The sequence below is a fragment of the Carcharhinus amblyrhynchos genome, chromosome 11 (assembly GCF_965287045.1).
Source record: "Carcharhinus amblyrhynchos chromosome 11, sCarAmb.v2.hapA, whole genome shotgun sequence".
In the NCBI taxonomy this organism is placed as follows: domain Eukaryota; kingdom Metazoa; phylum Chordata; class Chondrichthyes; order Carcharhiniformes; family Carcharhinidae; genus Carcharhinus; species Carcharhinus amblyrhynchos.
This window is the reverse complement of record NC_137334.1, coordinates 70,783,770-70,810,006: the sequence shown is the minus strand read 5'-3', so window position 1 is coordinate 70,810,006 and position 26,237 is coordinate 70,783,770. Positions and strand designations below refer to the sequence as shown.

The window sequence follows — 26,237 nt, the reverse complement described above, 5'->3', positions numbered from 1 at the left end:
CAATTCATAGAGTGAACAGGGCAGAAGAAAAGAATAGACTGCAGAATATAGAATTGCAGTTACCAATAGGGTAAACAGAAAGATCAGCTTAATATGTGATAGGATCATTTAAAAGTCTGATGGCAGCAGGGAAGAAGCTTTTCTTGAGTTGGTTGGTATTTGCTTTCAGACATCTGTAGCTTTTTCCCGATGGAAGAAGGTGGAAGGGAGTATGTCCAGAGTGCGTAGGGTCCTTGGTTATGCTGGCTGCTTTCCTGAGGCAGCGGGAAGTGAAGATGGAGTCAATGAACAGGTTTGAATAATGGACTGGGTGACATTCACAATCCTTTGTAGTTTCTTGCGGTCTTGGTCAGAGCAGGAGCCAAACCAAGCTGTGATGCAACCCCAAAGGATGCTTTCAATGGTGAATCTGTAGAATTTGATGACAACCATAGTGGACGTGCCAGATTTCCTTACCTTCTGAGAAAGTAAAAGCCAAATCTCCGTTAACAGCAATGGGACCAGAGATTCTGTTGGCATGAACAACTGAAGAATTTCAGCCATAGATTTCCTTTCCTAAAGGAGTTTTTGGAACTTCAATGCCTTCAAAATTGCCCCAGTTGTTTTTACACCGATGAAGATTTTGTTTCAGAGAAATATCTCCTATTGGTTAGCGATGAGAATGCAGTTCCTCCTTAGTTCCTCAGAGTGCTTCAACAAGTTAGAGAGAGTTTGTAAGCAGACACTTTGTACAGGAATCTGCATGCAAAATGGAATTTCAGCAATGTTCCCCCATGTGTTATGTGATGGAGGTGGAACTTCCTGCTGTCTAATCAGAGGAATAGTACACAAATAGTTGCTCTTGTGTTTCGTCTAATTTAAAGCTTTAATGCACAGTGCTAATGGTGGCACAGTGGCACAATGGTTAGCACTGCTCCCTCACAATGCCAGGGACTTGGGTTCGATTCCCAGCTTGAGTTACTGTGGGTTGGTATGTGGGTTTCCTCTGGGTGCTCCGGCTTCTTCCCACAGTCTAAAGATGCGCAGATTAGGTGAATTGGCCATGCTAAATTCTCCCTCAGTCTATGTGAACAGGCCTGGAGTGTGGCGACTAGGGGATTTTCACAGTAACTTCAGTGCAATATCAATGTAAGCCTACTTGTGACAAATAAATAAAACTATAACAGATTAAAAACAGAAAAGACTGGATATACTCAGTAGGCCTGGCAGCATCTGTGGAAAGAACAAAAGTTAAAGAGTTCTGTCAAAGGGTCATTTGTACTGGAAATGTTAACTCACTTTCTCTCTCCATAGATGCTGACTTGCTGAATTTATCCAGCATTTTCTGTTTTTATTTCAGATTTCCAGCATTCGCATCATTTTATTTTTGTTTAAAGGGTAAACAAGGTTCTGCTATATGTATGGCTACTTTTGTTCATTATTACGTAGCCCTGTAGTAGAATAACTTCCCCCTTTCCCTGGAGTATATCTCAACATTGGAAGTAGAACACTTATTTTACTGCATTTTATCTAATGCATTCATTGTTTGATGTCAGTACATTTACAACAAGAATACTATTTGTTAAAGCAATGTCGGTGAGAACCCACCACTTGTCTTCAGTGAGTAGTTGGACAGAGACAGTGATGAGAATGAACTTGTGTGCCAATGAATAGCAGGGGACAACAGACCAATGCATGATTGTTTCATATACTATGTGGGGATCCTGAACTAAGGGTCATAGCTTGAGGATAAGCGGTAAACCTTTTAGAACTGAAGTAAGGAGAAATTTCTTCACCCAGAGAGTGGTGGCCATGAAGAATTCACTACCACAGAAAGTAGTTGAGGCCAAAATGTTGTCTGATTTCAAGAAGAAATTAGATGTAACTCTTGTGGCGAAAGAGATCAAGGGATAGGGGGAAAGATGGGATCAGGATATTGATTAGTCATAATTATAATGAATGGCAAAGCAGGCCCGAAGGGCCAAATGGCCTACTCTTCCTTCTAGTTTCTATGTGCCCTGAACATCAAAATTGCCTATCATTTTAGTGTTATAACTGTTTGGCTGTCTTTAGCTATGTTCATGGAAAACAAAAGTAGACTTGGATATGAATATTACAGAGTAAACATTGTTCAGGATTCCAATCCTTGCAAAAGACAGCAGTGAGGTAAGGAGGCATTGATGATTGAAAGACGAAGTTTGGACTAAAAGGGAGGACAGATCTACTGCATTTAAGTGCAAAATTGTCCCATACATAATAGGTGCTAAGTTCTTGTAAAGAACGTGCATCAGCATGGCTAAATACTTCCTATTGGTTTCATGAATATGTATGAAGTTGCTGCACTTAATATTCTTTTCCTTTATATTCAGCTGAAGAACCTTTTTTAATTTTTGCTGATCGACATGAAATAAGAAAAATGAGTATAGATGGATTCAACTACACATTATTAAAACAGGTACATTATTAAAACTAAACAGTTGTTCCATCATTCTATCATTATGCCTTGCCTTGAATTAAAACACTTTTAACATGCTGATGATAAGTTTGCTTATTTTACAGGGGTTGAATAATGTTCATGCGATAGATTTTGACTACAGGGAAAAATGTATTTATTGGGCTGATTTCACCACACAAGGCAGTACAATATCAAGAATCCATTTGAATGGAAGCAATCCTGAGGTAGGGATGTTTGCATTGGCAATTTGTCCACTAATAATTCCAGAATTGTCGATAATGTACACTGAGGGCTATTGTAGCCCAGATTCTAAACATAATGGGCTGTATTTTATGGCCCATTGCACCCCCCACCTTCTCATTCACTGCCGTATTTCTGTGAGATGTTTAATAGGACGTAATTTCCCAGCTCTACTCACTGACGCTCCCACCAAAAGTGATCCCTGCCGTGGCTTTCCCAAGTACAGAGGGTGGAATCAGTGAGAATTCGGACTGAAAACCATACCAAAAGGGGGCCAGAAAATCCCTCCAATGGGTGGCAGGCTCACTGCCTTCCTGTCCATTCCTGAATTGGTTCTCATCATACAACAGGCCAAGGAAATTGGTGGCCAATCCACTATTTTTAAATAAATAATTACTGGGCAACTGAGCTTGCTTCTAAGCTGATTGACCCATATTATATGTTGTCCACAGTATATTACAGTTGGCATGTGCAGGTGGGCGAGAGTGAGGAGCACAATTTGGAAAATAAATTTTCCAAAGGCAGAAAAAAAGGATAGGGTGCAGCATGCAGGGAATGCCCTTTGTTCATCAGTAGCATTTCCTCTCAAGATGTTGCCCATTCCCTTCTTCGTGCCTCACCACTTGACCTCCAAAACCTACTCCTCTCGTTCCTTTCCCTTGCCTGCCCAATCCACCCCTCCCAAAAAAGGCCTGACTGACCTTTTTGTTTTATTCATTCATGGGATGTGTGTGTCACTGGCTGGCCCAGCATTTATTGCCCATCCCTGAGTTAAGAATCAATCACATTGCTATGTGTATGGAGTCACATGTAGGCCAGACCAGGTAAAGACGATAGATTTGTGAACCAGGTGATGATCGACAATAGTTTTGAGGTCACCATGAAACTTTTAAGGCAGGATCTTATTGCCTTGCTTGTCCTGAAATCATAAAATTCCACCCAAGGTCAACGGGCCTTTTCATGGCCTGCCTCGAATCCTGTGGCAGGCAGGCCACTAAAGTTCCAGTCTTAATTCCAGATTGTTATCGAATTCAGATTTCCCCATCTGCCATTGTGGGATTTGAACCTGTGTCCCCAGAGCATTACCCTGCGTTTCTGGATCACTAGTCTAGCAACAATATGACTGCGCCATTGCCTCCCCTACCTGGCTCCAGTGTCTGCCTTCTCTTGTTCACTGTGATGCTCTCAGTCATAGCAGCAGTTACCTTAGTCCTGGTGCAGCTGGGATGGCTAGATATGCTGGCCAACCAGATTGATTGGCAGTGCTCAAGGGCGGGACCTCCTCCCACTACAGGGTTTAAGTTGCACTCTCAGCCTGTTTAATCCACCATCAGTGTGTTATCTTTGCGGGGTGGGCTTTGTTGAGTTGGGCTCACCCAGCCAATTCTTGGTATTCGAATAATAAATCTCCACACACCATCCCCCGTGTAAAGTGAAGCTCTAAGTTTGATTTTCTTCATATTGGATCTGAATTCTTGTTGGTTTTATATTGTTTCCATATCATTTTGTGTGTGCTGTAGTTAAGAACTATTGCATAATTTAACATTATTGGATTTTCCCTAATATTACTGTTAAATTGTATTTAAAAAGCATGCCTCTAATGCTATGATCTGGAGGTTAATTTGACATTTTCAATTAAATAGATACAAGTTTATAAATTCCCTTTTGAAAGATATGATGCATTTGTCTTTTGTCAATAAGACCAAATAATTTAACTTCCTCAAACTTTCAAAACTTCTGTCCAGTTTAAAATTAATCAATAGCACAGATTGGTAAGTGTAATACCCATTTCATTACTTCAAAAAATGGGTCACAATCTATGAGCTCTAACATGGCTAGGCTGACATTATTCGGATCACTTTCTTTTACTTTATTATCTCACATCAAGTTAACCACTGAATTATTGAAGATATATTGCCCTGCAAGTTGTGTTTACCATTAATATTACAATTTTGCAGATTGTACACATCTACCATGTGTCACAATTCAATTTCAAATAATTCTTGTTAAGATTCCTTAAACTGTTACTTCGAGAATGCCTGATCTAGCACAGTTATCAAAGTAAGATCCTTTTGTGGTTTGTATGTTCAAAATTGGGGAGGTAATGTGGCACTGCCTCAGAACTCCAGGGACCTGAGTTCAATTCCAGCCTTGGATGGCTATCTGCATGGAGTTTGCACATTCTCCCCATGTCTGTGTGGATTTCCTCCAGGTGCTCCAGTTTCCTCCCTCAGTCCCAAGGTGTGTAGGTTAGGTGGATTGGCCATGCTAAATTGCCCCTTATTGTTCCAAGATGTGTAGGTTAGATGAATTAACCATGGAAAATGTGAGAGATTACTGGGATAGGGTGGGGGGGGAAAAGCCTGGATAAGATTGTCTGTCAGAGAGTCAGAGTAGACTTGATGGGCTGAATGGCCTCTTCTGCACTGTAGCGCTTCTTTGGTTCTATGTTCTTCCATGGTATGATTGTTTACTGCAGGATTTACTGTAATGGAAAGCATTGAAGGATGTTCCATCTCAATCTCAATCTACTTGCTTAATCTAATTCTTTCAACGTATTTAGATATGTTCAGAATTCCATAAGTCCATAAGAGATAGGAGCAGAATTAGGCCACTTGGTCAATCAACTCTGCTCTGTCATTCAATCATGGCTGATATTTTTCTCGTCCCCATTTTCCTGCCTTTTTCCCAGAACCCCTGATCCCCTTTTAAATCAAGAACCTATCTATCTTTGTCTTAAAGACACTTAATGACTAGGCCTCCACAGCCTGGTGGCAAAGAATTCTACAGATTCACCACTCTCTGGCTGAAGAAATTCCTCCTCCGCTCTATCCAGGCCTCGCAGTATCCTGTAAATTTCAATAAGGTCCCCCCTCAAGCTTCTAAACTCTAATGAGTACAGGTCTAGAGTACTCAATCATTCCTCACATAACAAGCACTTCATTCCAGGGATCATTCTTGTGAACTTCCTCTGGACCCTTTCCAAGGCCAGTATATCCTTCCTCAGATGTGGGGCCCAAAACTGCTCACAATATTCCAAATGGGGTCTGACCAGAGCCTTTTCCCTTCACAGGTTCACCTCTTTCATGGGTACACACATCAGAGAAAGTAGGACACTTTCTCAATCCATGTGTAGTATTAAGACAATGTTAGAGGCTGATTTGTTAAGGATGAGATCAATATGTCTGTCTTCAGGAACAAGGGAGGCCCAGCAGGAATGGGTTTGGGCTTGCATCAGAAACCCAAAAAAGACTTTATCATCATAAACATACCTGTATCATTTTAGGATCATAGAACCCCTACAGTGTGGAAGGAGGCCACTTGGCCCATCAAGTCTGCACCAACCACAATCCCACCCAGGTCCCTATTCATAACCCCACATATTTACCCTGCTAACCCCAGGATACTAGTGCCAATTTAGCATGGCCAATCAACCTAACCTGCACATCTTTGGATTGTGGAAGGAAACTGAAGCACCAGAGGGAACTTGCGCATTCCCTGGGTCCCTGGCGCTACGAGGCAGCAGTGCTAACCACTATGCCACCGTGCCACGCAGTTGATTGCCTAGATTCTGAGGAAGCCCATTACCCTGTCACCCCTCTTTCCAGCTAGCCATTTATGATGCATTATCTTGCTTCTTACGACATGGGGCAGTGTGGGTTGGGGCAACAGTATGAACTCAGGTGCAAAAGCTCAGCTTTTTATAGTCCTGCCATGCCAACTGATCCCCATGAACTCTACAGTGGCTGGTAGCAGCGGCCTTGGGCAAAAAAGTTCCAGGAATAAGATTGGAGCACCATCCACAAATTTTCACCACCATTATATCTATGAAAAAATCTTAAATATTGATTGCAGATAGTTTTGTTACAATGATTCAAGATTGGGATCATCAATGTTTCTGTTTCATATCTACAGAGGGTATAAATCACAATCTGCATTGTTGGCGAGTGAGAGAAATGTTAAGAGTTAATGTTTTGGGTGTAATATTCTTGCTGTAAAATCAAATTTTATTGTATTTTCCATGTACGTGCTGAATATTTCAGCATTTTCTATCATAATTTAAAAATAACTTGCATGTAAGATCGAGCTGCAGGACGATAATGCACAGAAAGGTGAAAGATAAAACAATTACTTGTTGCCTCTAGATTGCTAATGCAGATTTTTACTAATGAAACTATCGCTTCTGTCGTACAATTGCAATCTCATTAAGCAACATGTTTCATCAACTTAAATAGTGTAAATCTGAGACACTGGCTACCACTGAGGGCTGTCAGAGCAAACATAATCACTGTGCATGGTTGAAGCAGCAGTTTTAGTGTGGATTCAGCAAACCTTCACTTGAACAAGGCAGAACAAAACAAATCATTTTGAACAGCACCAAGAACATTTGCAGCATATTTGTGACTGCAGGCCACAGAATGTGATGCAGCAAATGGGGCTGATTCTCCCATCCCACTGCACTGCTTTTGTCATACGGTGGACTGGGAGACTCGAACGGAGGATGGGTTACAGACTCCACATTGGGCACCACGGCCTCCGCGCATCTCCTAGTGCTGGATTTCTGAAATCGGCGCGGAGATGCATATTATATTCAGCTGCTTGTTTAAATGTCATTTAAATGCTATTAGCGAGCCTCAGATTAAAATCTCCAGGCCTGCTAACCTGTTCCCCCCTCCCTGCCCCCATTTTCGCCAGGGCTGCTTCACTCCAGCAGGGTTTACTATAGCTCCCCATTTGCAGGGAGCTTGTGATCCGTCTCTGTTGGAGTGAAGCCGGGGAGGGGGGCGCGCCATCGAGGCTCCGCATAGGGTCAATCGCCGCGGGGGGGGGTTTGGCCCCTGGGCATTGCCACCTTGGCAGTGCCAGCGTGGGCCCCTTGTCCAAGGGGCAAAGTGCCAATGCCCTGTGGGCATCTTGGCACAGTCCATCGGGTATAGGGCAGTACCAAGGGGGTGGGGCCTAATAGGGGTTGGGGCCTGATGGGGAGGCGATCAGTGAGGATGAGGTGAGGATGGGGTGTTCTGCTGCCACTCTGCACTTAGAAACATAGAAAAACTACAGCACAAACAGGCTCTTCAGCCCACAAGTTGCGCCAAACACATCCCTACTGACTAGGCATTCCTATAACCCTCTATCTCACTAAGTTCCATGTATTTATCCAAAAGTCTTGTAAAAGACCCTATCAAATCTGCCTCTACCACCACTGCCGGCAGCCGATTCCACGCACCCACCACCCTCTGAGTGAAAAACCTACCCCTGACATCTCCTTTGTACCTACTCCCCAGCACCCGAAACCTGTGTCCTCTTTTGGCAACAGTTTCAGCCCTGGGAAAAAAGCCTCTGAGAATCCACTTGATCAATACCTCTTAACATCTTATACACCTCTATCAGGTCACCCCTCATCCTTCGTCTCTCCAAGTAGAAAAGACCAAGCTCCCTCAACCTATCCTCATAAGGCATGCCACTCAATCCAGACAACAGCCTTGTAAATCTCCTCTGCACCCTTTCAATGGCTTCCACATCCTTTCTGTAATGAGGCAACCAGAACTGAGCACAGTACTCCAAGTAGGGTCTGACTAGGGTCTTATATAGCTCGACTCCTAAACACAATTCCTCGATGGATGGATGCAATTCCTTGATTGATGAATGAACTTTGGGCTGACTGACAGAGGGAGAGAGGCGGAGTGGGCAGGAGATTGGAGTGGGCCAGTGGGGGGGATGGGGGAGGGGGAGGTGAGGTCAGAGGCCAGCAATCAGGCCCTGGGGAGGGGGGGGGTCACGTGGCCAGTGATGTGGGGGTTGTGGGGCTGGCCAATAATTGGGAGGCCGGCAATACAAGCCACTGCGCATGTGCCGGTCTTAGCGCTGACAGATTGGCGCATGCACAGTGGCCCGCTCAGCGCTATTCTGCCGGCCTCTCCAGCGAGGATAGGCCACGCCCCCTAATTTTCAGCGTGGTTCACGCTAATGCACTCTGCAATGCACAGAGTGTGGGAGATTCATTTTCAAACTCCAACTGGAAATAGCAGGATTTACTCCAGTTTTTCATGAATTCAACACTAAGGATTCTTTTGGTAGAATCGCCCCAACATCATTGCAAGTGCTGCCTGTTGGTTTTCAAAGTGACTTAAACATCTGCACCCAGTGGTCTGTTATCATCTTCAGTTTTGCGAAAACACCCAGCATTCCTTGTGATAACAACTTGATGGATGGATGGAATTTTCCCTCCAAAAATGATGGTGTCGCTTCGGGCAAGAAAACCATTGCAATCCATGCCGGACATGGGAGGATGGCAGTGTGGAGAGCAGCTCGACTCTTCAAGGAGGCAGATCTCGGAAGCTTCTGGATGCAGTGGAGGAGAGGCAGGCCACCTGAGTGGGTAGACAACCCAGAAGCAGGGAAGCATATGTGGCCTGGAATGTGGTGCTGAGGCAGTCAGTGCCAGCGGCCTGTCACTGAGGACTGCTATCTAATGCCACAACAAAATGAATGACCTCATTCCAATGACAAGGGTGAGTGTCCATCCTTCACATCCTGGCACCAGTCCTGTCTGTCACAGGAATGTCCATATAAGTCCATTCTCTGAAACTCCGCACCTTCCAGCACTCGACCACCACCACCACCCCCCTCACCAACCCACCCACTCCTGCAACTTCTCATTTTTCTCTAATCCCTGAGGCACGCTTTGTTGCAACATCTTCCTGTCCACGCAAGGTGCCATCATATGCCACTTGTTTCCCCCCTCCCCACCCCTATCCTATACCTGGGCCTGCCAACCATCAAGTCAGTTCCCAAAATCTCCAAGCCAGGAAAATAACCTGCAGTTTTCACTGCCCACTCACCCAGATTCTGTGGGCAGGGCTAAAGTTGCCCTTCAAATTTCTAAATATCAGTATACAGCGTAAAAAAATTGTACTGCTACAAAGCCACAACGTAAGATGGCTGAATAAAAAAGGACACTGATCTAGCAAGGGCAATGCTGATATCAGCTATGACTCCAGGTCGAAATATGACTGTATCCAAAATGGAATGTTTGCAAGGCAGTTCTGTCATGCTGGATTGTTTTAGGAAGCTCAAGCTTCTCAGGGATGCAATTACTGAGCTGTCAAGTAGCTGCAAATGCCTCTGAGTTTCCTTTGTGACCGAAACCGTTTGCCTGTGGTTGTGAGACTCGCACCCGCCCATATTTCTTTTCTCCCACTGGCTCAATCCAATCATCTGGCAGAGATTTAGCAGGCATTATCCAAAGAACAATCAATATCCAGCCACATTGAAAATGTGACTGATGCATTGTTCCAGAGGGCCCATACACTCTTCCATTTCTGCAGAGCTGTGGGTAAATAGTTGAAGAGGCTACGACAACATTGAGACGCTGCCACCTTCCCCAAGGTCTTGGATGCTGTTAAATACAATCACACGGAGGGGCAGACATTCGCAATGAATCCGGCACCTAGAGCTATCGTAAAGATTTCCAGTCAGTCCATGCGCAGACACTGTGTGATTCTTAGTGCAGGATTTTATCTGTCAATCCACAATAATTGCAGTCAATGTGTGAATTTTTCATTCTCACCCCATCCTTTCTATTTTTGATTGGTTGTTGGTAGATTTTGGGCAGTACGGTGACACAATGGTTAGCACTGCTGCCTCATAGTGCCAGTGACCCAGGTTCAGTTCTAGCGTTGGGTGACTGTCTATGTGAAGTTTGCCTATTCTCCCCATGTCTTCGTGGGTTTCCTCCAGGTGCTCTGGTTTCTTCTCGCAATCCAAAGGTATGCAGGTTAGGTTTATTGGCCATGCTAAATTGCCCCTTAGACTCGCAAGATATAAAGGTTAGTGGGGTTACATGGTACGGCGGCTAATAGTTGGTTCAGACTTGATGGGCTAAATAGCCTCCTTCAGAACAGTAGGGATCCTATGATTCCATAATTTGGCTAATGGCCTACAAGCGTGGTTCATGTTCTCATCGTGGAATCCACAGCTATTGAATACGGTCGCACCAAAGCAATACACCCAGTCATTTACACACGTTTCTTAATGACAGCAATCATAGCAATAATATAAATGGCATGAAGTCTTGCAATGCTTCAAGAGAGTGATTTCAAACAAAATTTGACACTGAGTCACGTAAGGGGATATTAGCACTGATGACCAAAAGCTTGGTCAAAGAGGTAAATTTTAAGGCAGGACTTAGAGGGGGAAAGAGGGAATGAGAAGTGGAGAGGCTTAGGGGGGATGTTCCAGAGCATAGATTCACGGCATTTAGAATCCACAGACGCCAGTGGTGAAGTGATTGAGACCAGAGATACTCATTAGGCTAGAATTGGAGCAGTGCATTTACCTCAGAGGGTTTGATTCAGGACTAGTCCCATTAATTTGGAAGGTCCAATCAATTTGACGAATGTTAAACCACTATTCAATTCAATGCTAAATTCTCTCTCAGTGTACCCGAACAGTGTAGGCCTGACAGCATAGCATGAGTTCTGGAAAAATTATTAATGAATTTTTAACAATACACTTAAAAAAGTACTTCAAACAATCTGCAGTTAACCTTTATTTACAAAAGGTTAAACCTGTTTGACAAATTTATTAGCTTTTTTTAAATTTTGATTTGATTGGATTTATTATTGTCACATGTATTAGCATGCAGAAAAAAGTATTGTTTCTTCAAGATGCAGAATGTAATGTTACAGGTGTAGCTCAGGTGCAGCGAAAGATCAACTTAATGCAAGGTAGGCCCATTCAAAAGTCTGATGGCAGCAGGGAAGTAGCTGTTCTTGTGTCGGTTGGTACGTGACCTCTGACTTTTCTATCTTTCTCCGGATGGAAGAAGGTGGAAGAGAAAATGTCCAGTGTGTGTGCTTAATTATGCTGGCTTCTTTTCCGAGGCAGCAGGAAGTATAGACAGAGTCAATGGATGGGAGGCTGGCGTGCATGATGGATTGGGCTGCATTCGTGACCTTTTGTAGTTTTTTGCGGTCTTGAGCAGAGCAGGAGCCATAGCAAGCTGTGATGCAACCAGAAAGAATGCTTTCTATGGTGCATTTGTAAAAGTTGGTGAGAGTCGTAGCTGACATGTCAAATCTCCTTAGTCTTCTGAGAAAGTAGAGGTGTTGGTTGGCTTCCTTAACTATAGTGTCAGCATGGGGAGACCAGGACAGTTTGTTGGTGATCTGGACACCAAAAAGCTTGAAACTCTTAACTATTTCTATGTTGTCCCCATTGATGTAGACATGGGCATGTTCTCCTCTATGCTTCCTGAAGTTGATGACAATCTCCTTCATTTTGTTGACATTGAGGGAAGATTATTATCACCACATCAGTTCACCAGATTCTTTATCTCATTCTTGTACTCTGTCCCATCATTGTTTGAGATCTGACCCACTATGATGGTGTTGTCAGCAAATTTGAAATTCGAGTTGGTTTGGAATTTGGCCACACAATCATTGATATATAAGGAGTATAGTAGGGAGCTGAGAACGCAGCCTTGTGGGGCACCGATGTTGAAGATGATCGTGGAGGAGGCATTGTTGCCTATCCTTTTGAGGATGTAAATCGTTTCTACTAGATAAAGAGAATGCAGAATAAAAGGTAGTTTAACTAAGCTTCTTTCAATAAACTCAGAATTAATTTATTATAAAACAAAACTTCTGTTTAACAAGTTACAAGAACTGGTTAACATAACAATTTTAATCTGGGAATGTAACTATCTATCTCTTCTTTAAAAAATCCCCAAACAAAGGACATAGAAATAGTGTCTGCAAAGGTAAGTGCTTAGAAAAAAGCTTTATAAGTAATTGCATCCCTGAAAATCTTGAAATTGCTAAATGGGCAGAAGATATTGAGAGGTAATTATATGCTTGAGTCGCCAGGTCACCATGTAGAGTCTGGAATTCAATGCATTTTTTTTAGTTCAACTGGGAGTGAATTGAAAAAGTACAGTGTAGAAGGAGACCAGTCAGCCCATTGAGTTTGCATCAACTCTCCAAAAGAGCACCTTACCTTGGCCCACCCCCTTGCCCCATTCCCTTAACCCCATATGTACATTTACCAGGGCTAATCCACCTAAATTATATATCTTTAGACACTGGCCTCCTTCTGTATTGTACTTTCTCAATTCACTCCCAGTTGAACTGAAAAAAACATTCAAAACACTAGGTTTCAAGTTAAAAACTTATCTCTGCTTGTGCTTGTTTCAACTTCTTCCCTACACGGTGGCACAGTGGTTAGCATTGCTGTCTCACTGTGCCAGGGATCCAGGTTCAATTCCCAGTTTGGGTCACCATCTGTGCGGAGTTTGCACATTTTCTACTTGTCTGCATGGATTTCCACCGGGTGTTCTGGTTTCCTCTCACACTTTGAAAGACGTGCTGGTTAGGTGCATTGGCCATGCTAAATTCTCCCTCGGTGCACCCGAACAGGTGCCGTAGTGTGGTGATTTGAGGATTTTCACAGTAATTTCATTGCAGTGTTAATGTAAACCAACTTGTGACTACAATAAATAAATTTTAAACTTTAAAATGATTGGAGTTCTAAAGAAACAAACATATCTTCCTCCTGAAATGTCATGCTGGTCAGGTGATTTATCTGAAAAGGCATTGTTGCTTGGCGAAGTTGAGGTCATATTTTTAAAAACATGAAATGTCCAAATAATAGTGTATCTTCCACATTTTAAAAGAAAAATCCAATCTGTGTGGATGTGGTTTTCCCAACACAATGTTGGAAATAAAGCAACCAATCTGTAAATAGCAAGCTCTACCAGTGATGTGATAATGGCCAGATAATTTGTATTTAGTTTATGAGCCCTTTCACTTCCTGTGATCAGTGTGCTTTGTTTGGAAAGAGGTGTGCCTTTTCTTACCTAGTTTGAGCGTGTATCTCAATTAAATAATTCAGCAGCAAGCTTTTGTAAGTTAAAATAAAGAGGTTTATTTATTCTCACACATCCTGAATTAAACGTAACAGCAAACACACTTGTTCTTTCACACACTCGCACACAGATTAGATGCAGGTAAGTGCAAGCGTTCTTGCAGTTTACAGTTACCTCAGTCTCTGGTCTATCATATCTTATCTCCTATGTGGTAAGCTAATAGCTTTTTGAATGGTTTTGATCCTTTATAGTTGAAAAGAGGATTTTGTAAAGCAAAAGGTTCGTAGGTGGTGGAGTTTCTCGTGGTCGACTTTTTAGGAGGTTGATTCTCAGATGAACTTCAACTGAAATAGGTTACATAGTCTGCTTGATGTCTCATAGTTTATTTCTGAGTCTGGTTCACAGACTGACTGAACTAATAGTTCAATAGGTTTGTCAGAGCTGTTTGAAAACAACTCTAATCCGATTTTTTAAAAGCAGATGAGAACTTGGCTGCTTTACCATATTACTTTCCACAAGTTCCAAGTTGTCTTGCAGATAAGGAATGGAATTAATGTTGATTACATGTATATTATGGATTACCGCCTCTGCGGTCCAGCCAGTGTAGCTTTGACAGGAAAAGCATCATGATACAGTGAGTTGATGATAGGGGGTCAGCCACTTCCATGTGTCACCGATTGAGGTTTGAGGAGATATTCTCCAGTCTCCCAGCCACGTGTTTTCTGCTGACAGGAGGTGGCGACTTGTTTGCTAGCAGCAGGATTCTCTGGTCCTATCGCTGTCAATGGCAATTCCCAATGATGTCACCCCACACCAGTAGGAAACGGTTTCTGGATGAGCGAGGCCATAACGTCCTGCCCACTGTCTATCATTTGACTTTTGGAGATGTGGATAGTATCAATATTAGCTAAGACGTAGTTCATCTGTGTTAATCTTAGGAAGGCATCTGGGAGATGCCATGAGATTATATAAACAGACAGACAGTGGAATACTAGAAACAGTTGTTTGTCCTGTCAAATATCCTTGTTATAATTGATTTTGTAGGTTTTGGTGATTCTTTCTTTAGACACAATGCTAATTGATTGATTGATCTTTGATCTCCAGCTCCAACCTTAACTTCAATCTGCAATTAAAACTTAATGGCTTTGTACCTGAAAATATCCGGCCTGAATTATTGGATCTCTTTCTTGCAAAATTTTCAATATAACTTTTGAAAACTTCCATGCTGTTTTTGTATCAAGGAACTTCAAGAAACTACAAAAGGTCATGAACGTAGCCCAATACATCACGCAAACCAACCTTCCATCCATTGACTCTGTCTATGCTTCCTGTTGCCTCGGAAGAACAGCCAGGATAACTAAGGACCCCATGCACCCCGGACATTCTCTCTTCCACCTTCCCCTGTCGGGAAAAAGATACAAAAGTCTGAGGCCACGTACCAACCACCTCAAGATCAGCTTCTTCCCTACTGCCATCAGGCTTTTAAACAGATCTACCTTGCATTAAGTTGATCTTTCTCTGCAGCCTAGCTATGATTGTAACACTACATTCTGCACTCTCTTGATTCCTTCTCTATGAACAGTATGCTTTGTCTGTCTACCATGCAAGAAACAATACTTTTCACTGTATGTTAATACATGTGACAATAATAAATCAAATCATTTTATAAGGAGACCCCTTGTTTTGAAATTGTGCTACCCTAGTTCCAGATGCCACCATGAGGGGAAACATTCCACATCTAACCTGTGCCCTCCAGAAACATGATTGTCATCATTATGTCCTTCAGCATGAGGAGTTTAGAGACTGATCTGCAATTAAAATGAAACAAATTTTGTCTTTAATGCCTGGGTTCTGAGCGTCGTTAGGATACAAAATAGAAATCCTGGTAGAAAGAACTGCATAGTCTTTACTGATTTGCCAAAATTAAGGGATGGAAGATCCCGTGGCTTCTCTGAGGAAATGCCCCCTCCACATTTTCCCTTTCACATTCCATCCAGGAAAGGCTCAACACATGGCAAGTAAAATGAAAACCTACTCCCCACTTATGATACAATCACCAAATTCTACAAAATCAATTAAAATCGGGACATTTAGCAAGTCAGGCAACTGTTTTTAGTATTCCATTACTTGTCTTAATATTGGATAGGCCCTGGCAAGGTGTAGTGAATTCAGAAAATCCTGCTGCACCTCACTACAAAGCTGCACCAGATTTAAGCATGCCTCTAAAGCAGTACACCAAGTGTCTGTGAATGTTATCCCAGACTCATAGGGAAAGCTCTTAATCACAAAATTAACTATTCTGGTACATGGCACTGCATCCTCAAAGCAGGAATGGTGGATATGATGCATGGATATGGCATCATGTTAGATTCTACTTTGTAGGGATGACACAGTGATTTGACTGTTAAAGGAAACTTTCCTAAAAACCAAAATGAAAGAGTCATTTTACAACAATTTTAAGGCCACATGTGTTCTGTCATTTCCTCCTTGCCCCTCTGGCAGTCTATAAAATCTATAGAATTGGACTGTTGATTTTCTTGGTTCTTCACGAAGGGGAATAAACTAGAACACCCACTGGAAATGGTCACTCATGAACTAATTAGTAAGCAGAAGAATGCCTCTGTATGTGGTAAAGGGCCCATTTAGATTAGCTGTAAAGCTTCTGAGACAAAGAAAGTCAAAACAATGGCCACTGTCATGAAGTGGGTATACCGGCGTTGGACTGGCGTAAACACAGTAAAAAGTCTGACAACACCAGGTTTTAGTCCAACCTATTTATTTGATAATATTCTCACTAGCTTTCGAGGGGACAGCCTCTTCGTCAGGTGAATGGAGAGTTCTGGCCTCAGACAGAGCATATAAAGCACAGACAGTTTAGAGATTACTGATTAAAATGCGAATCCTTACACCTAACCTGCTGTTCAAGACCTGAAGTGGCTGACAATGTGAGTGGTAGGAGCACTGATCACAGTTTAAAGAGATGTGTATTGTCTCCAGACAGTACAGTAAGTGAGGTTTTGCAAACCCAGGCAAGTCACGGGGGTTACAGATAATGCGACATGAGGGTTCATGTCGCACTATCTGTAGCCTGGGTTTGCAAAACCTCACTTACTGTACTGTCTGGAGACAATACACATCTCTTTAAACTGTGATCAGTGCTCCTACCACTCACATTGTCAGCCACTTCAGGTCTTGAACAGCAGGTTAGGTGTAAGGATTCGCATTTTAATCAGTAATCTCTAAACTGTCTGTGCTTTATATGCTCTGTCTGAGGCCAGAACTCTCCATTCACCTGACGAAGAGGCTGTCCCCTCGAAAGCTAGTGAGAATATTATCAAATAAATAGGTTGGACTAAAACCTGGTGTTGTCAGACTTTTCACTGTCATGAATACAGATGTTCTCCTGGTAGAAGTGTGCTGGAGGTCATCAGTTAATAACTGGCCTTACTTCCCAATAACGTGCAAGGGAAACAGAAACTTGTGAGGCAGAGATATCTAACGAAGGCATACTGGATGTGTTGGCCCAGTGGAGTTGTTTGCTGAAAATGCCTCACTGCAATCAAGTCTCTTCTCATTGAGATATCCATTCCTCTCCCTCTTTCATCTCTTTCCCATGCTACAGGGCAAGATTGCTTTGTTTGATCTCCCTTCATATCAACCATCATTTTTTAATTTGGCAATTGCTTTCACGGGCAGATGTTGTCCTCCCCATTTATCTAGCCTGGGAATTGGCACCGATACACATTGGCTTGGTTAAGGAAAATATTTTGGCTGGTGTAAAGAAGAAAGTTTTGTCTCCTTTCACTCAGACCATTTGTATCCGTAGGGTGAGATTTTCTGGCCAGACTGGAAAATCTGCCCAAGGTGAATGGGGCTTTGCATGGTCCGTGTCCGCCCCACTACGATTCCCATGGTGGGCGAGATGGGAAAACTCCTCCCCATAGACTACAACAGCTGCAGGCTGACAAATATTCTTAGTAATTGCAAATGAACATTTACACTCTTTATTTCACTTTGATCTTTTGATGTGGAACTTAACACATTTATTTTACATAGGCTTAAATGGTGGTAGGGAAATGGCATACCAACACATTAATCATGCAAAAATATTTTCCAGCCCTGCAGCTCCATCCATCAATCTCTGAATAAGACAAAATGAAATATGGTCCTCTGGATAACAAAGTAACTCCACCTCATCTAATTTAAAATCAAATTGCTCTCTTCCTCCTTCTATTAACTGCATTGCGTTAGAGAACAGTGTCTATTTTAACTAGATGGGGGAGGTGAAAGGATGGAATCAGTCCTGATGCCCCAGAAGCAGAGTGTAGGTAGCCATGGGGGTGGCCAAGTGCTGAGGCAGGCTGATTAAGAGGCCTACCTCAATTCTCTGGGGCTTTATAGTTGTTTTACATGATTTTAGGTTCTCTAGCCTTTACCCTCTCACTGAACACTCGTAGTTCTTTATAGCCCCCTTGCCAACTTATTTTCATCTAATAACACCAACCACCTAGCATCTATCTTGGGCAGACCTCAGAAGCTACATGGAGATTAAATAAAATAAAGTTCTAAAATTCCCATACAGATTTCACTATTAAAAAATAATCCCATTCCTGAAATTAATTCAAACCTTTTAAATCTCATGAGTTTGATCTCTTATGAAAACCAACTTCTCTTCATTCCCCATACCAAAGACATCTAACCCTTTAACAGTCTCTTTAAGCTATCAATCAAAATGTGAATTTAGAACCCCCTCCATGCAGAGGTAATTATGGCTTTTGCAATGAGACTAAGCACTCATGAAGAGGTCTCAGGAAATATCAGCAAACAGCTACCGAAAACGATAGAACAGTTTTTTTTAAACCCTCATTGACACCTACAGCCTATTTTTTCTTCATTTCTAAAGGGTTGGGGATTTAATTAACTTGGCATAATGGCAATTATACAGCCACTAGCTGCGCTTCAAGCGCATTCATATCTAGTTCATTAATTTGTGATTCCCACACTGCAGGTTAAGGCTCTTGCAACAGTCAAAATTGGATTGTTTTGAACTTCGCACTGAATTCAAATGGCCCTGCTGATTTTGGTTTCCCTCATTGTGTGAGTCACTCCCTGCTTCTTGTTCCTTGCTGGAAAAAATCGGATTTGTCAGAAATAGGGCAGGACTTCAGCATGCAGATCCCATCCACCATTTTGGAAGCCATGTTGAGTCTCCACAATTACAGAAACATTTGGCCATTAAAGTATTTTCCTGACATTTTTCCAAATCACTGTTCAGTTGAGATGTGTGGAAGGGTTCAAATCACTTTAGATTTTGAAAATAGCCTACATCATAATGAATTTAATAAAATGATTTGAAACTCAATTCTTACAACTTCATAAAAGTTTAATTTAGACTTTGGCTGCCTTAGGCCATCTTGCAAACCTGGAATGGTCCATACATTCAGACGCATGACAATTCAATAACTTGAGACCAAAATGAAAGTACAATTGTAGGAATGAATTGTAGCTTAGCAAAACAAATAGTGAACGTGACAAGAATGCAAAGTCAGTGCATTGCGTCAAAATTGTATCCATTTTAGATCTCATGACCTATTGTTAATGATTCGTCTTGCTGAATTGTTTGCATTTTCTTCAGATTGTAATCATTTGTTTTGGCATCATGACACATATTTAATGCACCTCGACAAACACACAAAAACTTCTCTGGGAGATTCCTTGGTTTCTGTCAGCTCCTGGCCTGACTGAATTATGAATGCCGTTATATTTGGCAGCCACTTACAAGCTACCAAAAACAACTTTCTGCTTCTCTTACTGTCCTCATTTAATCATTAAACTTGAATATCTAGCGCAGTGAAAAATCTTCCATTTGATTTGATTTGTTTGTATACAGCAGAGTTTGCCCATCTTGCAACATAAGATTATTTTGAAGATATTGATCTTTGCTATACTGTCATCCATTGTGTCGCTGTGTCGTTATATAGTTTGAGACAGAGGTTTGTGCGCTATCAGCGTTTAATTCTTGCTTTCTGTTTTTGCTAGGTGGTACACCATACAGGGCAAACTATTCCAGATGGACTGGCAGTTGATTGGATTGGCAAGAATCTTTACTGGTGTGATAAAACAAAGCTGACTATTGAAGTTTCAAAACTTAATGGGCTTTATCAGACAGTCCTTGTGAACACAGGATTGAAGACTCCTAAACACCTGGCGATAGATCCTCGCACTGGGTATCAACATAATAGTATAATAGTTTATGCTGCTGTTAAAGTTGTCAAAATAAGTTTTCCCAATGTCTGAGTTATACCTAACCCAAAACAAATAATGTTTTGTTTGTGTATGTAAAGATGTGGATTAATGATAACTCTAACTTGATTAACAAAGAAGCTCCTTAAATTTAGTTCGGCTTCTTTAAGGGTTCAATGGTAAGGGATTACTGTCGACATTTCAATGTCTCAATGTTTGAGTTATCTGTGAGACTCATAACTTCATATGTAATTATCACTTGTATAGAACATAAGAGACCGTAAGATATAGGAGCAGACTTAGGCCATTTGGCCCATTGAGTCTGTTTCACCATTCAATCATGGCTGATAAGTTTCTCATGAAGGGCAGGTCATGCTTGACTAATTTGGTGGAATTCTTTGAGAACTTTACATGTACAGTGGACAATGGGGAACCTGTGGATGTGGTATATCTGGATTTCCAGAAGGCACTTGAAAAGGTGCCACACCAAAGACCACTACATAAGATAATGATGCAAGGTGTTACGGGTAATGTAAGAGCATGGATAGAGGATTGGTTAACTAACAGAAAGCAAAGAGTGGGGGTAAATGGGTGTTTTTCTGGTTGGCGATCAGTGACTAGTGGTGTGCCTCAGGGATCAGTGTTGGGACTGCAATTGTTTACAATTTACATAGATGATTTGAAGTGGGGATCAAGTATAGAGTGTCAAAATTCGTAGATGACATTAAGATGGGTGGCAGAGCAAAGTGTGCATAGGATGCTGAAAATCTGCAAAGGGATATCGATAATCTAAATGAATGGGCTAGGGTCTGGCAGATAGAGTACAATGTTGGTAAATGTGAGGTCATCCAGTTTGGCAGGAGTAACAGCAAAATGGACTATTATTAAAATGGTAAAAAAATTGCAGCATGCTGCTGTGCAGAGGGACCTGGGTGTTCTTGTGCAGGAATCTCGAGTTGGTTTGTCGGTAAAGCAGGTAATTATGAAGATAAATGGAATTTTGTCCTTTATTGCTAGACAGATGGAGTTTAAAAATAGTGAGGTTATGTTGCAGTTCTATAAGATGTGGGTGAGGCCACACTTGGAGTTCTGTGTATAATTTTGGTCTCCTTTCTTGAGAAAGGAGATTGGAGGGAGTGCAGAGGAGATTCACTAGGTTGATTCCGGAGTTGAGGGGATTGGCTTATGAGGACAGACTTAGTAGACTGAGGCTATGCTCATTGGAATTCAGAAGAATGACGTGAGATCTTATAGAAACATATAAGATTATGAAGGGAATAGATAAGATATAAGCGCACAAGTTGTTTCCACTTGTGGGTGAAACTAGAACTAGGGGGCATAGCTCAAAATAAGAGAAAGCAGATTAAGGACTCAGTTGAGGAGAAACTTCTTCATACAAAAGGTTGTGAATCTGTGGAATTCCCTGCCCAGTGAAACAGTTGAGGCTACCTTATTGAATGTTTTTAAGGCAAGGATAGATAAATTTTTGAACAGTAAAGGAATTAAGGGTTATGATGAGTGAGCGGCCAAGTGGAGCTGAGTCCACGAAAAGATCAGCCATGATCTTATTGAATGGTGGAGCAGGCTCACGGGGCCAGATGACCTACTCCTGCTCCTAGTTTTTATGTTCTTATGTTAACCCCATTCTCCCACCTTTTCCCTGTAACCTTTGATCCCCTTACCAATCAAGAACCTATCTATCTCTGTCTTAAATACACTCAATGATCTGACCTCCACAGCCATCTGTGGCAATGAATTCCATAGATTCGCCATTCTCTGACTGAAGAAATCTCTCCTCATCCCTACAGTTTTTCATTTTCCTGCCATTTGCATACTGAGTTGGAAGTTTAACTTTGTTTATCAATTATAGTTCATTCTATTGATGTTGTTTTACAATGGCAGTATATCATATCTTCACGTTTCTCCTTCCGCTCTTTGGCCCGTTGAGTCATACAGCACTCTTGCTCAAATTTCTTTCCTGGCATTTTCACTTGCAATATCATCACGTGTGACAAATCTTATAAAATATAATATTCATTTGTAAAAGTAGTGCCAGAGGTAAAGGTTAACATATTGAAATTTGATGCAAATGCTATAGATGCTGAAAACTTGAAATAGAAACAGAAAATGCCAGAAAAAAAACAACTTAAGACGTGAGGCATCTGTGAAGAGAGGAGTTTCAAGTCCTATAATTCTTCTTTGTGGTTAGGATGATGTTTAAAGCTCTCAGCATTTTGCAGCAGAGAAATGGGACATTCGGCCCAACTGCTTTGGGGCATTTTTTGAGCTTCACATGAATCTCCTCTCACCTTACTGTATCTTTTCCTATCAGCATGTCATTCTGTTCTTTTCTTCCTTAAGGACTTATCTATCTTCCCTTTTAAATGCATTAGTATTATTTTCCTCAGCTACTCCATGAGGTGAAACGGTCCTATGGTTCAGTGGGTAGCATTCCTGCTTCTGAACCAGAAGTTCTGGGTTCCAGTTCCACCCCAGGACTTTGTTGCAGAAGGAAGGCGTGTTTATAGCGCAGCCTGACAGGTTGAGTGTCAACTTGCAAATCCTTCCAGCACGCCAGTAGTAAGAGTGGAAGTGGCTCCTGGTCAGCCGCACTTAATGCAGAGTGGCGCCCCTCAAGTTATAAGTCCCTGGCGACATGATCCAGGAATTACTAGCTATGGAAACAGATGAAAACCAGTCTTGGTGCACCACTGGGTGTGGGAAGAAAATTGGAATTGGGACTCCATATGGTAGCATGTTACAAATTCTAAGTCCTCTCTGAGTATAGAGGTGTCTCCTGGAATCAGATAATGATACAGCAGTGGAGAAGATAATAGTTGACATGTTGAGTGTTTCCAGTATTTTCTGTTTTTATATTTGGATTTGAATTTAGTTTAATGTTTCTTTAATAAATATTTTTGAATAGGTATTTGTATTGGACGGATCATGGTGATTATCCGCATATTGGCCGTGTAGGAATGGATGGAACTAGTCAAAGCATTGTAATAGACACAAAAATCTCAAAGCCAAATGGTCTCTGTCTGGATTATGTGAATAACAGGCTGTACTGGACTGATGACGAGTACGGTTATATCGAGTTTGCTGACCTGGATGGATCCAATAGACATAGAGGTAGGTAAGGCTGTTTTCTTTTTCTCTCCGTTTTGAATTACTTTATTTTGCGCATATTTTTCAATTCAGCGTGCAGCATAAAAAGAGTAAAACAATTTCATTTTTGCCACTTGTTTATGATAAATTTGGTAAGTTTTCTTTTAATTTGATGGCGGTAATTTCTATTGAAATGATCTGGTGAAATTAAAATCTTGATAACTGAATCATTGAATGAAATGATCTCTTAATTGTCTGAACCAAATGAAATATTATGAAATGTCTGTCAGGTTTTTACAGCGCTCTGCTGGGTGCACACTTTGACCTGAACATGAGTACAACTGCGCAGTCAGTTTGAGCACAGGAATCGGGCAAATTAAAGCCACTAAAGCACAGTTTGACTGTTATTTTACATTGCCTGTGTGATTTTGCTCTGTTTACACAGGCGGATGTTACTTTTTTTTATCAATTTGTCATCCAAGGGCAGGGGTGCAAGCACATTCATTTTGTTTCTGTCAAATCCCTGTGTTGAGCCAGGTTTCCTTTCAATTAAGATAACTTTCTGAGATGGTTCACCTAAAAAGTGACAAGACAGACCTTCAAGAATAGAATGGCATGAATAGAACACACAGTTAAAGGCCCTGATTTTACTGGCACACCCAGCCCAGAATCGGAGAATGGCATTCTCTGTTGGCTTCGGGCATGGCCTATGAGTCCCGGGCTGATGTGCCGGTAAAATTCCGGCCAAAATCACAGTAGTGAGCACTTGAATCATATCATATGCATGATATCATTTTAACAAGTATTGTTAACAATGAGGCCCTTGGCCTAAGTAGGTGAGGGCTTCATTTACATTCAAAAGCCAACATCTGATGATGTAATTCAGATTTAATAATACTGATGTCACATTTGGTGATGTTACCCAAAGGGTACGAAGAAACAGTAAATCCATAGGAAGGCTGATAAGCTCATTTCAATTTATAACCTTTTAAGTTAACCTGTAAACCTTGGCTTCCCACAAGAGCCACTGGTTTCTCTCTCCAACCTATGGTGATCGCCACCTTCCACCGCTTATCTGATTACCAAGGATCATTCCCTTTGTGCAGCCCTGCCATACTTGCCCAACTCCCACCTGTTGGCTCAAGATGGTTATCTCTGGGTATGGATGAAAGACAAGTCTGGTATATTTATGTGACACCATGAAGTTATAATGACTAACTTTGGCATCCTGTGACAAACTTGACACTCAAATTGACAACACTATGCCCAGTGTTGTTTCTCAAGTTAAAATTGAAGTTTATGCTTTCAAATGGTACACACATTTTAATAAAATAACATGCAAGAAGCCCTCAAGTAGCTAATTTACATTGCTATTGCATGAGGTATTGGGTGGAATTTTCTGATCCCACCAGCAATGGGAAGCTTGGTGGGTGGGGAAACTTGAGGTCTGAGGCTAAAAATCATTTTCTCGATGGCAGGATGAATTAAGTTCCTGAGGCTTTAAAGCCACATTAAAAATGGATCAACCTACATGATGTATAAGGTTGGGAAGCCAAAGGGCCAGCTCTCTGAAATTAGATTCCCCTTCCAAATTAAGTTTCCCACCCAGCATAAAATTAGAGCATTCTCTTCTTCTACTGCACATCAGCTGTGTGCACGTGGTAAGGTTGACCACTTCTATGATTCACTATGAGTTGCAGTTGAATTGTCCTCTTTGGGGAGTGTCTGTCAATGCCAGCCTGCGTTCGAGACTGGATGCTGGCAGTAAGAGTTCCCTGGAAGATGAAGGAATGAAGGGGTGGACAGGCTCGTGGAGAAGAGTGGAGCAATGGCCAGGCAGAGGTGGAAAGGATAGTGCAGACTGTGAACGCAATAAATTAAATATGGCACCTGAACGTTCAACCCTCTGAGGAAACAATGAGAATGGCGTCTTCCAGCCTGCTCCCACCGTGAGAATCGATGAGCTTCTCACAGATGCTAATTTAGTGAGTGAAACCATGCAAAATCACTGCCATTTCCACACCTATCACCGAACCTAGCCCCAGAACCAGGAGATTCTGGTCATCGATGCAAGTATATGTTTTCAACCGGCATTTTGAAGGATTGACTATGTGGAAAAATAGTGGAACCTGCCATTTTATTCATTTTATTGCGGAGGTACTATTTGAAAGCATAAATTTCAATTTGAGCTTGAGGAACAGCTCTGGGCACAGTGCTGACAACCTGATAAATTTGAAAGCAATAGAGTGGGTGGAATTAAAATATTCATCTTTTTCCCATTTGGTATTCGGTTCAGTTAAAACATGTGGCTTGCTTTTCAGTGTTTGAAGAAGATTGCTTTTGTTGGACTTTCCTGATATATCTTGTGAGGTTGGCTACTGTAAAATAAATCAGGTTATATTAGGTGAACCCCCTCCCTCCCCCAATCAGAACAGTGTGATACTGATGTCTGACATTTCAGCAGCAAGATGTCTCACAACGTAGCAAACGTCACTAGCTTTCGGAGTGCTGCTCCTTGGTCAGGTGAGCGAGGGGTTCTGATCACAAACAGGGCATATAAAGTCACACACTCAGTTTACAGAATACTGATTAGAATGTGAATCTTTATAGCTAATCAAGTCTTAAAGGTGCAGACAATCTGAGTGGAGAGAGCATTAAGCTTAGATTAAAGACATGTGTATTGTCTCCAGACAGGACAGTAAGTGAGATTTCAGCAGCACACAGCATAAAGCAATGACTTTGCATTGTGACTGGAGTCTATATAGCCGAGGCACAGAGGAATTTAGTAATGAAAGATTTTTCCCCTGAATTTTAATTCTTAACAGTATGATGGTGAAGATCAGGAAATGGTATATGGATTTAAACTGAACTGTGTGTTGAATTTTGAACCAGTTTTTGTAGTAAGGTGGTTCCTTTAAAGGATGATCCTTTGCGGGCCATGTGATCAGGCCAAAGCCTATGGAGAGGCCACATGAAAATCAGAATCGGAAGAATGAGCAAATGTCTTGAGGGGGGGAAGAGCACCTTCAGTTGGAGCCAGAGAGGCAAGCAGAGTAGACTTGTGATGGAGATTTCTGTCAGACTCTTAACTTGTGTTTGTATGTTTTATATATACATATATATAAATAAATATATAGTTCATTAATAAATCTTTTGTTACTGGAATTACATTGAGTGGCCTCCAGTTTATTTTTTCAAATTTTTAATTATTATTATCACAAGCAGGCTTACATTAACACTGCAGTGAATATAATGTGAAAATCCCCTGGTCGCCACACTTCAGCACCTGTCCGGGTACATTGAGGGAAAATTTAATATGGCCAATGCATCTAACTAGCTCGTCTT

At 41.7% G+C, this 26,237-nt stretch overlaps 1 protein-coding gene across 1 annotated transcript in view; it reads left to right on the top strand.

Moving 5' to 3' along the window:
• The window catches only part of LOC145350212 (low-density lipoprotein receptor-related protein 1-like), a 1,564,930-nt gene that overhangs the window by 1,347,869 nt on the left and 190,824 nt on the right, over window positions 1–26,237 (top strand). The window contains exons 57-60 of the mRNA XM_080199274.1: window positions 2,349–2,434; window positions 2,539–2,658; window positions 19,581–19,768; window positions 22,711–22,916. Coding sequence (XP_080055400.1) covers window positions 2,349–2,434; window positions 2,539–2,658; window positions 19,581–19,768; window positions 22,711–22,916 — 600 coding nt within the window. The remainder of the gene's footprint in view (window positions 1–2,348; window positions 2,435–2,538; window positions 2,659–19,580; window positions 19,769–22,710; window positions 22,917–26,237) is intronic.